Here is a 15,123-nt window from a genome sequence, read left to right as displayed (position 1 = left end):
ATATTTGAATCTGCATATCTAAAAGGGCCTACCATGTACCTTAGAAAATGCCAAGACATATAACTATGATTACATTTTATAGATAAGGGGCCCTGTGGTAGTTGGTACTGTTCACTACTGTTCTTTCTTGGATCTCTAGTCTGGACATAGCCTAAAACACAGTAAGCATGCAAAAGTGTTCTTCAGAAGTGAGGGAAGAGAAAAATGTGTTAAATAACTAGTTTGTAACTAGCAAATGGAATTCAGTTTAATTACTAAAAGATTAACTGAACATTTTTTTAAATTGATATCCCTTATTTTTATTACTAATATATACAAAGGAGAAAATAGGTCTGTTCGTCGTACCAGCTTAACATGTAAATAAGAATTAGAGCAAATTAATTAAAGGTTTCCTGTGGCAATAGTCTTGTTATGAATTTCATTTCCCATACAGAGTTTAATAAAGATAGGCACATTGTAAGTAATATCTGCTTCAACTTATCCCAAAACAATGTCAGAACAACCTAAATTGCTGACTGTATAGCATTTTCTGTTATATAAATGGCTCCTGTTATTGTTATTGAGATCATTAATTTCACTTATTGTTCAAAACATGTCTATTCTTTCTGAAGTTTGGACTTTGAAACTCCAGCCAGTTTTGAAATATTAGCAGCATTTGTGGTCCTTTAACGTGGTGTTTCCATTTAATCTTTTTTACAATGCAGCTTCTGCTGTAATTTCTTTTATAAACCATAGCACACTTATCATTGTTCATGTCTTTTCCAATCAAAATACTCTCCTTTTAAAAACCAAGTCTCTATTGTTTGTTAAATAGGATTACATTATTGAACAAACAGCTTGAAATTGTAACATTTTGCATTCTCCCCCCAAAGCAAATTTTATCTTCTTACTCATTAAGCAGAAGGAAACCCAAAGAGAAAGTTAGAGACACTTTCTTTCCCATCTTCTCAATTTTATTTTGTACTATATGAGACTGATAGAGAACTATCTTTTACGGTAATTTTCTCGATGTTAGAAAAATGCTTAACATTTAAAGTCCACCACTACTATGCCAGAATTGAAAGGAAGCTGCATAGATATTGTGTGTTCTTCATCTTATGGTGTCAGACAAAAACATTCACGTGATTAAGCAGTTATAGGAAAATAATGGGAGAAGCAACTTAAATTTCTAAAACCGAATTGTGTAGAACCTTTTATTTGCAGCTCAGAAAGCCTGATAGAATTGTTGTGTTTTCCAGCACCTTTATTTCTCTTGAGGTTTGGCATAAGGGGAAAAAATGTTACTGAATGGTATGTGTTCATAATTTTTAAACTTGTATGTTAAGGGAACCTTAGAAAGAGTTTTGCAGCAGTAAGACTGTACTCATTTGTGCTGCGTGGGACATCATGACGGCCGCTGAGTTGGCAGGATCTCGAGGCACCTTAACAGGTGCATTGATGGCGGACTTCTGGCTTCCTGGTAGCACAATGATGAGGGGCCTGTCAGTCACAGACGCCGTGATACCTGTGGGGACTCAGGGAGGCGTTTCTAGCCTGCCTGCCATGTGCACACCCACCTGTGGGACACATCAGTGTGTGCGTATGCTGTGCTGCTTGTGGAATGGGAGCACCAGGCCTGTAGGGCATTGCTTACCTGCTCTGGTATGCATAAAATGATTCAGAATCATTTCAGAGGGTCTTCTCGTTTATTCCGTAACTGATACGGTACATGCGCAAGTCAGGACTGGGCTCGCCCCAAGTATACACGGAGTTGTTGGGCCACAACTCAGACTCTTGGATGCACGTGCAGCTGAATGGCCTGCCCTGGGGGCCCCACCTAGGAAATGGGTGAGGACACGCAGAGTGTTCTCTGTCCCCTACAATGTCTGTACAAGGAGAGAGACTACGACAGCTTGTGGGTGAATCAGGAGTTGGTCATTTCAGCGCAGTCATAAATTCAGGCACAAATGGTTTCAACCTTGAACGCTACCCACTTTTCTCTTCCATAAGTTGTTGCTTCGATCCATAAAACCACGAAAATAAAAGGGAAAACTCAGTTTTCCCAGATTGTTTATTTCTGAATTATAAATTTTTTAATCTCTTTGCCTTGAACAGCTACTTAAGTTATAAACAAAGGGAACAAAAGCCATTACCGTAAATGGCATTTTCCCATGAAAAAGACAAGGAATAGTATTGGAAAGCATGAGACAGAGGACTCAAAGACCCTTAGGTATTTTAATGACTAATGATGGTACATCAGCCACTGTGCAAGGTCTTAATATGAGTCCAGATACATTTAGATATTTGTAAATATGTTATCACCATTAGTATAAAAGTATATAAAAAATAAAATGTTCAGTTAAAACATACCCAAAAAAGTTTATAGCTCCTCATCCTAATGTTGTTGTTATTGTTGTTAGGTGCCGTTGAATCGGTTCTGACTCCTAGCGACCCTGTGTACAACAGAATAAAACACTGCCCAGCCCTGTGCCATCCTCACAATCAGTGCTGTGTTTGAGCCCATGGCTGCAGCCATTGTGCCATTCCATCTCACTGAGGATCTTCCTCTTTTTCACTGACCATCTACATTACCAAGCATGATGTCCTTCTCCAGGGACTCGTCTCTCATGATAAAAAGTCTGAAGTACGTGAGACAAAATCTCGCCATTCTTGCTTCTAAAGAATGTTCTGGCTGTACTTCATCCAAGACAGATTTGTTCGTTCTTCTGGAAGTCTGTGGTATATTCAGTATTCTTCACCAACACCATAATTCAGAGGCATCAATTCTTTGGTCTTCCTTATCATCCAGCTTTTGCATGCATGTGAGGTGATTGATAATACCATTGCTTGGGTCAGACACACCTTAGTCCTCAAAGTGACGTCTTTGGTTTTAAACACTTGAAAAAGTCTTTTGCAGCAGAGTTGCCCAATGCAACATGTCGTTTGATTTCTTGACTGCTGCTTCCATGGGCGTTGATTGTGGATCCAAGTAAAATGAAATGCTTGACAGCTTCATTATTTTCTCCCTTTATCATGATATTGTTTATTGGTCCAGTTGTGAGGATTTTTGCTTTCTTTATATCTATACTGAAGGGTGTAGTCTTTGATCTTCATCAATAAGTCCACTTCCAGCAAGCAAGATTGTGTCATCTTCATATCACAGGTTGTTAATGAGTTCCACCAATCCCGATGCTGCTTTCTTCTTCGTAATATTCCAGCTTCTCAGATTATTTGCTCAGCATACAGATTGAGTAAGTATGGTGAAAAGTTACAACCTTGATGCACACTTTTCCTGATTTTAAACCATGCAGTATCCCCTTGTTCTGTTCAAACAGCTGCCTCGTAGTCTGTGTACAGATTCCCCATGAGCACAATTAAGTGTTCTGGAATTCCTATTCTTTGCAATGTTGTCCATAACTTGTTAGATAGTCGAATTCCTTTGCATAGTCAATAAAACACAGGTAAACATCTTCCTTGTATTCTCTGCTTTCAGTCAAGATCCATCTAGTATCAGCAATGGTATCCCCTGTTCCATGTCCTCCTCTGAATCTGGCTTGAATTTCTGGCAGTTCCCTGTACTGCTGCAACCACTTTTGAATTGTCTTCAGCAAAATTTTACTTGTCGTTTGTGGTATTAATGATATTGTTCGATAATTTTCGCATCTTGTTGGATTGCTTTTCTTTGGAATGGTTACAGATATTAATCTCTTCCAGTTACTTGGCCAGGTAGCTGTCTTCCAGATTTCTTGGTGTAGACAAGTGAGTGCTTCTCTAGCGTTGCATCCATTTGTTGAAACATCTCAGTTGTTATTCTGTTAATTCCTGGAGCCTTGTTTTTTGCTAATGTACCTTGGACTCCTTCCTTCAGTACCGTCAGTTCTTGATCATGTATACCTCCTGAAATGGTTGACCATCAGCCAGCTCTTTTTGGTGCAGTGACTGTGTATTCCTTCCATCTTGTGATGCTTCCTGCATCGTTCAGTATTTTGCTTAGAACCCTTCACTATTGCAACTCGAGGCTTGAATTTTTCCTTTAGTTCTTTCAGTTTGAGAAATGCCAAATGTGTTCTTCCTTTTTGGTTTTCTGACTCCAGGTCTTTGCACATGTTGTTATGATACTTTGCCTTCACAAGGTGCCCTTTGAAATCTTCAGTTCAACTCTTTTACTTCATCATTACTTAACATTCGCTTTAGCTAGTCTGTGTTCAAGAGCACGTTTCAGAGTCTCTCCTGACATTCTGACTTCCACTTTGATTTTTACTCTTTTTTCTGTCTTTTTAATGACATTTTGTTTTCTTCATGTATGATGTCCTTACATAAGCTGTCTGGTCTTGGGTCATTAGTGTTCAGTGCATCAAATCTGTTCTTGAGATGGTCTGTAAATTTAGGTAGAATATACTCAAGGTCATACTTTGTCTCTCGTGGACTTGTTTTAATTTTCTTCATCTTCAGCTTGATGGTCTGTTCCACAGTTGGCCCCTGGCCTTGTTCTGACTGATGATGTTGAACTTCTCCATCGTCTCTTTCCACAGATGTAGTCAGTTTGATTTCCTGTGTATTCCATCCGGTGAGGTCCACGTGTATAGTGGCCATTTATGATGTTGAAAAAAGGTATTTGCAATGAGTAAGTCGTTGGTCTTGCAGAATTCTGTTATGAAATCTTCAGTGTCATTTTTGTCACCGAGGCCATATTTTCCAACTACCAGTCCTTCTTAATATCCCAGAAAACCCAGTGCCTTCGGGTTGATTCTGACTCATGGCGACCCTATAGGACAGAGTAGAACTGTCCCACAGAGTTTCCAAGGAGCACCTGGCAGATTCAAACTGCTGACCCTACGGTTAGCAGCCGTAGCACTTAACCACTATGCCACTAGGGTTTCCTTCTTAATATAAGCACTTTTATTATTTTTTGACTCTTCTCTCCTTGTTTTTTTCCCATCCACATCCATATTTACATTCACTGTTGTTATGTGCTGTCAAGTCGGTTCCAACTCATAGCAACCCTTTAGAACAGAGTAGAACTGCCACGTAGAGTTTCCAAGGAGCAGCTGGTGGATTCCAACTGCTGACCTTTTGGTCAGCAGCCAAGCTCTTAACCAGTGAGCTACCAGGGCTCCAGATATTTACATTGGGAAGGGAAAACATAAACCTCTTCATTTTTCTCTTAGAATACTATTGCCGATTTATTTTGCATATTGATGCAGCTCTATAATAATCAGTAGATTTTTTAAAATGAACTACTAAATGGAATAAGGTATGGAACATATTTTACATGATAACCTATAATGGAAATAGGTCATCCCTGAGCGACCTTGAAATTCAAACAAGCATACGTTGCATGTGTGTGTGCCTGTGCATGTGTGTCTGTGTCTGCAGACACAGAATTAGGTTGTAGACTGGAATCACTGTGTACCGAAGACCAGTGCTGTCATCAGGAGTCCACCCAGGGAGCCCTTGCTGTTTGGGACTCAGTGTGAGTGCTGTCATTTAGAAGCCTTCCTGTATTCTCCTTCCTGTGCCACTGTTCCACTCGTACCTATGGGTATATTTGCCCTTGGTGTACTGGTTTGTAATTCTTTGTGAATGGTAGCTCCCCACTAAGCCATGACCTACTTAGCTGAAAAGCTGTGTCTCAGTTCTTCTTTATCATTGTGGTTCCAAAAACGTGGTGCTACTAGACTCTTGGATTGGTGTATGTTATGATAATGAATGCATGTTTGAGCTGAATGAACTCTCACGGTAACTGATGATATAACTAAAGCACAGTTAAATTAAATATTAAAAAGATTTTCCAGTTAATTTTATTTTATTAAAATGGCCTTAAAAGTGATTTTTAGGAAGCAGCTTCCTGCCTGTTTTGGATACTTCTGGCCTCCCAGCTTCCTGTTCACAGAGCCTGCTGCGCTCACAGAGTCCTCTAGCTGCATGGATGCTGTTTGTAAAGGACAAGGTGGGAGGCATGGCCTTTTGGACCACACCACCTGGCGCCCGACAGTGTGAGTGCTGTGGGCAGAACCTTTCCTCAAATAAGCTTAATCTAAAACACTCTATTCTCTAAATATTCACAATATTTGGGGAAGTATTTTGAAACTTTTAAGGGTTGGTTTAGATTCTGTGCCTCGTAAATAAGCCAGAGAACCAAATGTCTAGCCAGCGTCTTCCCAGTCATTAGTAAAATGGCTGACATCTGTCATCTGAGGGTAGTTAAAGGAGTGGAAAGGAAACTCCTGGACCACACTCCTCTATCGCTTACATGCAGATTATGTTTGAAATATGTGCCCCATTTTTCCCCTTCCTTCACAAGTTACTTTAATTTTTTAATCTTAAAATCACCCTGGTAGCAAATCATCAGTTTTTAATAAAATGTGGTTCTGTGTTGAGGCAGCATTGTTTTAAGGGGCATCACGACCATCGGGACAGGGCCCGTTTCTCTGAATGGCAGACACAGGTGACCACTGCCGCACCTGATGCCTTTTTTGTATTTCGTGTAGAGGACAGGGCTGTGGGCTTATTCCATCTCTGTTCCAGCTGAGTGCATAGCCAGGTTGGAAGGAGTGAATTATGAACTACAACTTTTAGGCAAAGATGAAAAGTTCTCAGATTTTAAATGTTATTTTTGTCTCTGAACATAAGTATTAAAAATGTAAAGATATAATCAAGCTGCATATATTGCTCATGTGGCATTGATGTATGTATGGCTCCTGTCTATTATCTGTACACAAAATTAGCATACAACTTGTATTTGAATTTTTATTAAATGAAAAGTGTCCAACATAATAATGTTTTATATTTGAGAGAGATTTAAGAGAAATTTTACCATTTTATATATGTATGTTGTTAGTCTTGCAATAACACAGAAGTGGTTTTGTTTTTGGTCTGTCCTGTGTCTACACATAGCCTTGTCCTGAAGAAAAGCTGGCGGTGAGTAGTCTGAGTTGGGCACTCAGCAGTTGATGAGTTGACTTGCAATGCTGTCTGTGCTCGTATTAAACCACATCTTTAAGGAGCTACTTTAGACTGCTTTCTTAAAAAAGTAGAACATACAGTGCGTTTATGAAAATTGAAAATTGCCTTATATTAAAATTACTTAAATATTTTAACCCCTGTTTAGCAATGCTTTTGGATTGCTGTTAAGTTGGGTCTGGTTTGGTGACCATGTTTTAACACTGTAGATACCTGAAGTACAAGTAATAACACACTTGGTAATTGGCCATTTGTTTTTTTCTCTCCTCTTACAGGAAGACAGCGACCCACCTGTTCATGAAAGCCTCAGCATAGAAAACACTCTGTGGGCCAGCACTGTTGTAGCATCAGGTAAGAGATCATTTCTGCTTCAGTGTGAGTTCTCACACAGTGACATTTGTGGTGTCCGTGGCCCCACACGGGGCTGCTCTAAGTACACTGCTGACCAGGGACGTGGTGCCGCAGCCGTAGGGTGGCGAGGCCGAGCTGCAGTCGCTGCCCTCATGGCCGACTGCTGGGGTCTGTGCTTGGCGTCCCTGCCACTGTCTGACAGCAGTTCTTGGCTCTATGAGAGGCAACAAACAAAGCTGGGGAGCTAGTGGAGGCTCCACATGGGCTCTTACTCATTCCTCATCTGTTCTACTAGTGGTTATTGAGCACCTTCTGTGTTCCTGGCACTTCCAGGGTTGTGGTGGTGGCAGAAAACAGAAATAAAACCAGTCCCAGCCTCTTGTCTCCACTAGACTGTGGGGAAGAATGATTTTGGGAAACTGAGTCAGCAGGATGGAGAGGGCCTGAGGGGAGATGAGGGCATGAATGGGGGCTGTGAGGGCAGGTGGGCCCTAGGACGTGTTGAGGGCTTGGGGGGACGGTGAGGGCAGTGGGGTAGGGCGCTGAGGAGGGGCAGTAAGGACCTGGGAGATGGTGAAGTTGGGGGGTGGTGAGGGCCTGGGGGGCATGGGAGCTGGTGAGGGCAAGGGGAGTGTGAGGTTAGGGTGGGGCAGTGAGGAGGGATGGTTAGGGCAGGGGGACCTGGGAGGCAGAGAGGGCAGTCAGGTGGTCAACATTAAAGTGAGAAGTGCTCAGATCCAGGGGCCACAGTCTTGAACCCACAGGGTGGGAGTGTGCTTGGTCTTCTCAGCACAGCGAGGAGGTCTATATGGCTGGGGGGGCTGAAGGCAGAGGTCATGAGAGGCAGATCATGAGGGCCTCAGGCCGAGGCAGAGCTGTGGGCTTTATTTTGAGTAAAGTTGGAAGCCCTTGAAGGGTTCCCAAGGCTAAAGGAGGAAAGTCACTTAAATATACAATCTGGATAGCAGGTGTCTCTGGGCGGTGCTGAAGACGTAATGCCTGTCACCTTACCAGAAGGCAGTGGGCACCGGTGCTCTTACCCAGGGTGGAGTTCAGCCACAGGCGGCAGAGGACAGGTGGAGCCTGGGGGTTTGGTGATGGATGCTGGGATGGACACTAGGACAGCAGCACAGCCAGCTTCTATCCCTCCTGGAACTTAAACTCTCAGAACTTTTTTTTGGTCAAAATTATGTAACAAAACATTTGCCATTTCAGCCATTTTTATGTGTACAATTCAGTGACATTAATCACATTCACCATGTTGTACTGTCTTCACCACTGTCTGTTTCTGAATTTTTTTCATCACCCCATAACAGAAACTCAGCCCCCCATCAGCAATACCTTCCCTTTATCCTTTGTATTAAGAGCCTATGCCAGGCCAGCTTTGCAGTCAGTGCTGCACAGAGTGGCTTCAGGCCCACTTCTCGGGGGCTTATGGTTTGGCAGGAGACACCAGGAAAATGGTACAGAGGATTCATTCCAGTTTTGCAAGGAATCACAAAGAGCACAGGGTGCTCTGAGAATGTGTGACCAGGAGCCTTTCCCAGTCAGAGTGCAGAGCAGTGTCTCTGAGGAGGGACCCTGGAGTGGATTTACAGAACACGTGGTGGATGGGAGCTGGAGAGGCAGTGCACTCAGAAGTCAAAGGTCCCGTCCTTGGCTCTGGGGATGGGGACAGACAGACATATAGGGATAAGCACAAGGTGGTCGGACACTGGACTAGAAGCAGGGCTGTAGTCAGCACACTGAGTGGGGCTGTGCCTCCAGCCCCTGGTCTACCAGCCCAGGAAGCCTGCTCCTCTGCCTGGAGCTGGCGAGGCCCAGCTCCTGTTCAAGTTGACAAATCTCTGAAGCCTTGTCTTGAAGCCGTGGGGCAGGGCTCGGCCTAGAGTACATTCTGAGCCCACTACCTGGTCCCATCAGGTGGGTGTGCCTGGAGCCTGGGCCCCGGGCCCTATCACTGTGTGCTCTCAGGAGAGAGCAGCACACAGCCTTGGGACCTGTATTAGACTTGGCACCAGGAGCATATGCTACGTTGTCCTTGGGTCTGGTGTCTGGCGTTGCCTGGACATTTCATAGTCCTGTAGGTCCCAGTGCCTGAGTGGTATCCATTAATGCTTTGGTTGTTGGGATTGCTCTCTTTCTGTCTGTCTGTCTGCCTTATTTGTCTCTCTCTCTTTCTGTCTCTCGCATACACACATAAATTTTTATTATTTGAGTGAGTTTCAAGAAAGCACTTCATTATTTTTTTGATCTAGTAGTTTAGAGGGAACAAATTTATTGTTTTGTTACAAGTGATCTAAGTTTTACATTTTGTGTATAGATATAATTTCCTTTGACTCATCTTTAATTGATCTGGAATTTGTGAGGATTAGTTGATAATCTGCAAATTAAACATAACATTGCATCAGTGGGAACCCTGGTGGCATAGTGAATAAGAGCAATTGCTGCTAACCAGAAGACTGGCAGTTCGAATCTACCAGCTGCTCCGTGGAATCCCTATGGGGCAGTTCTTCTCTATACTGTAGAGTCACTATGAGTCAGAATCGATTCAGTGGCAGTGGTTTTTTTTATTGTGTCAGCGGTTAAAAATAGCAATTGAAAATATGGTACAGTAACCCAAACCCACTGCCATTGAGTCCATTCTGACCCATAGCGACCCTGTAGGATGAAGTAGAACTGTCCCATCGGGTTTCCAAGGCTGTAATCTTTTATTTATGGAAGGAGATTGCCACACCTTTCTCCTGTTGAGTGACTGATGGGTTCAAACGATGGGTTCAAACCGCTGCCCTTTCAGTTTGCAGAGGAGTGCTTTAACCACTGCGCTACCAGGGCTCCTATGGTGCAATGGGCCTATCATTTAAAATATTCAGTAGTCAGTTTGACTTGCTAGTTGCTGATTTATATTTTGTAGCCATAAAATTGAAATATTTTTATAAAGAGAAATACCTTTTGTTCCTAAATTTGTTCTTATTAGCCTTTTTTTCCCCCGATCTTGCTTTAGGACAAGTTTGCTTAGAATACAATTAGTTAGAAGTTGGTAGGATTTTCATGAAATTTTCTAAGTAGCATATAACAAAGAAGTAACGTAATAGCTAACAAATTAATCAGTATTCCAAAGTGATATTGTGATGGCAGAGACATTTGGAGTAATAGGATTGTACCATATAATGACTTTCAGACTTTAGCCATTGAGTAACCCCTTTAATAAGAGGCCATGTCTCAAAGGGCACCCCAGGCCCCCAGGCATTGCATTAATAGAGGATATCAGTATATCTGACTTCACTGATGCTCTTTCTGGACAGCAAGCATCTGAATATTTCTCTATTAATTTGAAAGAAACTATATTCAATTTGAAGTATGTAATGTGGGTCAGGCAAATAAAACCACTGACTTTAAAAATTAAATGCACATAAATCTTTTAAAATATGTTCTCAGTGTGAATTTTGATTTGATTATGAATATTATATCAGTGTTATCCTTAGGGACTTTGGAAGGGTTATTTAACCCAAACCAAACCCACTGCCGTCTAGTCAGTTCCGACTCATAGCGACCCTATAGGACAGAGTAGACCTTTCATAAGTCTTCATGGAATCAGACTGCTACATCTGTCTCCTGTGGAGCTGCTGGTGGATTCGAAGAGCTGACCTTTTTTTGGTTAGCGGCAGAATGCTTAACCACTGTGCCACAAACGCTCCTTAAAGGTTATCTCCCTGTTGAGAATTTCCTTGTTATTGTGTGTCTTAGTTATCTAGTGCTGCTATAACAGAAATACCACAGGTGGGTGGCTTTAACAGACAAATTTATTTTCTCACAGTTTAGGAGGCTGGAAGACCAAATTCAAGGCACTGGCTCTAGGGGAAGGCTTTCTCTCTCTGTTAGCTTTTGTTTCTTGGTTCCCTGGCAGTCTTCATGTGGTGTGGTATCTCTCTTCCCCCATCTCTGCTTGCTTCTCTATACCTCATCTGCTCTTTTTACATCTCAGAGGTGACAGGCTTAAAACACACCCTACACTGATATGGCTTCTTAACATAACAAAGAAAACATATTTTCAACTGGCATTATAGCTATAGGTATAGGGGTTAGGATTTACAACATGTATTTTGGGGGGGGACACAATTCAAACTATAACATTGTGGTTGTGATTTTAATATACAACCATATTTTCAAATGTATGTCTTTCTGACGTGGAAGCTTCCCATGTTGGAACCAATGGGAGGGGAGCTTAATTTTATACTTAAAATATTGATTAACTGAATCTATTAAATTAAGGTGAAATTTTTCCATTTTTTTTGTTAAATGGAAATATTTAAAACACTATTTGTAAGATTCAGTCTTTCCTTATTTTGGTCACAAAACAAAATGATGATGTTATATTGTTGTCCTCTCGTGTCTCATTTTCAAAACTTACCGTCGGTTCCTTTCCACATTTTTCTTTGCCATGTAGATGAGGTTTATTCAATCTTGTCGTCTGTACTCATTAATCAGTACATACCCGTTGTCAGAGAGGAGAGAATGTTCCAAGTATTCACATAATGACTGTAGTAATTTTAGTAATTAAGAAGCATGACAGACGCAGAAAAATATGCACTGAATCTCATCACAGTGTGTTCCCATCTTACTGAGAATCATATAAGAGAATATATACAAAGGCTCTCGGCAAACTTTAATGGATTATCCAAATGTAGCCTGAGGAATTCTGCTAAATGCTTATTATGTATGGTATATTTAAAATGATAATGCTGATCATATACATCTGAATAAGATATTACTTGTTAGTCTTGTCATTTCTCAAATTTATTTTTGGATGCTTTAAATGATAACTCCAACTATAATAAACATTGATCATAATTTACCTTGGTTTTTAGGACAGTGATGTCTAGCTGTCTTTTCTGAGACTTGTTTGTTCTGTTAATGTTAAACATAAATTCATTTTACAAGCTGCCTTTTTCTATCATTGTACTTAATATAGTGGCACTTTTATATTTTGATTAAGTTAAACTAAATTGACAAAATAGGAAAATACTGATTTGATCAGGATTAGCCTTTTGCTTCAATGACATAAAAGAATAGTATCCAAATCTTTCTGAAACCTTTTTATAGTAGTATTTTATCATTATGCATTTACTGCTTTTCTGTATACTAAGTAGTCGTCTAGGAGATTGATAGGTATAATAATATATAAAAATAGCCGTTGCATAATTTTGGCTAGCTCATATGCCAAATATGAGCTTACTTGCCTTTAAAGAACAAGGCAAATCCAAGCCTCACAGCTTGTCCAGTGACACACAATAATAATAAAAAGAAAACAAAAAAGGAAATGCATATCACAGAAAAGAAAACACATGTAACCTCTGCAGGTATCAGTGCTGAGCAGTGGTCCAGCACCTGGCATCTTCCAAAGCTTCCTGGAGAGAGGATGTAGGTGTGAGGTTTGTCCCTGTACCTAGTGCTGAGTCTTGTGTGTAGCCCAGCCTCAGAGTCCCTGTAACCAGTCTGTGTGGGGCCCAGCAGGCAGGGTCCCTGTACCCAGGGCTGAGTCTAGGTGGGGCCCAGCTGCAGGGTCCCTGTACCCAGTCTGTGTGGAACCCACTGGGCAGGGTCACTTAGCCCGTGCTGAGCCTGTGGGGCCTAGCAGGCAAGGTTCCTTTACCCAGTGCTGAATCTGTGTGGGGCCCAGTGGGCAAGGTCCCTGTACCCAGCGCTGAGTCTGTGTGGGGCCCAGTGGGCAAGGTCCCTGTACTCAGTGCCGAGCCTGTGTGGGGCCCAACTGCAGGGGTCCCTTAGCCAGTGGTAGCTAAGGTCAGTTTGCTTCCTGGATCCCGACTGATGGCTCACTGAATTTCACATTAGATTAATGTGACATCAAATGATTTAAAAATAATCACTGTACTTAATTCTGCAGTGGTTGTTCATTTTGATGAGTATTACAGATATATTGTTTTTCACATGAACCCTATATCCCACTTTAATAATCTACAGAAATAGTGATGAAAATTAGGAAGTAGAAATTATGCATAGCTGCAGTTCTAGAAACAAACTCCTGCAGGCTTCCGACTGAACACTCCAGAAGTGAGGGCCCTGGATCTTTTGTAGTCTGTGGATCTTTTTCAGGTATTTTATCACAATTATCCTATCATCCTGGCATATAAAATTGGAAAAACAAACTTTCAGGGGACATGGATAAAGAGATTAATATAATATTATAAATGCAAAATCAAACATTGGCTTTTTATATAGTACTTTATTGTTTTAATTGTACTTATGCTGAAATGTAAGCATGGCCTCTTACACCTAGAAGTACTTTAATCTTTTTAGTGGAAACTTAACTCTTGTTTAAAGAAACTGGTTCACCTGGTGCTATGTTGGTTTGAAGGTCAAACAGTAAATTTGGTCAGTGAAGAATGTCGCCTCTCTTAATTAGTTATTTCAGTGACAGAGGTACGATTGTTGTCAGTGAAAGGCCAGGACCATGCTCTCTGTTTTCAGGGAAAAGGATATTAGTGCGTTTTCTAATGTTGTACGCACATGAGTATGTATTGCTTAAGAAACCATTTGACTTTTTCAAAGGCCGTTTTACAAGTTGGGATTAGATTTTTTTTTTTTTAACTAGCCAAACTGAGTACGCTGTCAGATAAATTTACATAAGATCAAGCAGAATAATGATATTTTCCATCAAAACAGTTAATTAGAAAGTTTTGTCTGTATGCTCACCCTTTGAAGTATCTCTGTAAGGACCACTTTCATGTTTTTGCAGGTACTGTAATAGGTGTTGTCATTTATACTGGAAAAGAGACTCGAAGTGTAATGAACACATCCAATCCAAAAAATAAGGTAGGCTAGATTAAGGGGCAACTGCTTTAATGAACTTGCTTTTTCCTTTCAGTAAGAAAGTACATGTAGTTCTGAATAGCTTGTTCATTTTAGCTTAATAAAGCAGACTTTTAAAAATGTTGGTAATTTAGGATGTGAGTTCTCTGTATTTATATAACAACATTCTACTGAAGAATTTCTAAAAATGTCTTGGCTAATCAGAGTTTTATAAAGTGTCTCTTAAATTTTAATTATTAGATATGTAATTTACCCATAATTTGACAGTTAATCGTAGGCTCTCTAATTTCTTATCTTACAATCTATTTATTTTACAGTATGCACTCTATTTTTATATTGATGGTTCATTTGTAAAATAAAGGAAACTATATTAATGTTTCTATGGCATTTAATTCGGTAGTGTTAGGTATATTGTAAAGATCATTTTATTTAAGTAATTTCTATTTCAGGAGAAGCATACTGAAAACCAAAATTTAATTTTAAAGACTGATTTGCTTGATTATGTTCCTAGAATTGTTATTTATACAATTGAAGTATGTGTGTAAGTAAAATCCTAATAAAAAGTGTGAATGTTCAGTAATTAATAATTTTGAATAACAAATTTTATATGATCAAGTCAAAATATGTCCTCATGTCCAGTTAATGAGAATCTCTTGGTAACCAAATTTTACCCATTTTTATTTGAAATATAATCTGTTGTGCTTCTAAGTAGAATAAAAAATTCTCATGTAGGTTTATCTGTTTATGATTAATAGTAAACATTGTCTTTTGCAGGAAATTTTATTACAAGTTAGTGAAAATAAAACAATTCTATTCAAAAGATTTTTTAGGAAAAAAATATCTTCCATTTTTTCTGTTATATACCATTTAAAAATAGCCCTTCACAAGTTAGGAAAACGTCGCTAACCCTGTAAGTGTATCAGGCCTGTCTACAGTGTTGCAGGCTGGGGGTGCATGTTCCTGGCATCTGCGCTTTTAGTTGGAGGACAATCGTGAGAC

The 15,123-nt window shown here is 40.4% G+C and overlaps 1 protein-coding gene across 11 annotated transcripts in view; it reads left to right on the top strand.

Annotated features, from left to right (window-relative positions):
* The window catches only part of ATP9B (ATPase phospholipid transporting 9B (putative)), a 243,155-nt gene that overhangs the window by 104,335 nt on the left and 123,697 nt on the right, over window positions 1–15,123 (top strand). For all 11 annotated transcript variants that reach the window (XM_010586683.3, XM_064294374.1, XM_010586682.3 and 8 more), the window contains 2 exons: window positions 7,218–7,293; window positions 14,051–14,127. In XM_010586683.3, coding sequence (XP_010584985.2) covers window positions 7,218–7,293; window positions 14,051–14,127 — 153 coding nt within the window. The remainder of the gene's footprint in view (window positions 1–7,217; window positions 7,294–14,050; window positions 14,128–15,123) is intronic.

This window comes from Loxodonta africana, chromosome 11 (genome assembly GCF_030014295.1).
Source record: "Loxodonta africana isolate mLoxAfr1 chromosome 11, mLoxAfr1.hap2, whole genome shotgun sequence".
Lineage (NCBI taxonomy): Eukaryota > Metazoa > Chordata > Mammalia > Proboscidea > Elephantidae > Loxodonta > Loxodonta africana.
Note: the sequence above shows the minus strand (reverse complement) of the source record. Positions and strands in the feature narration are given on the sequence as shown.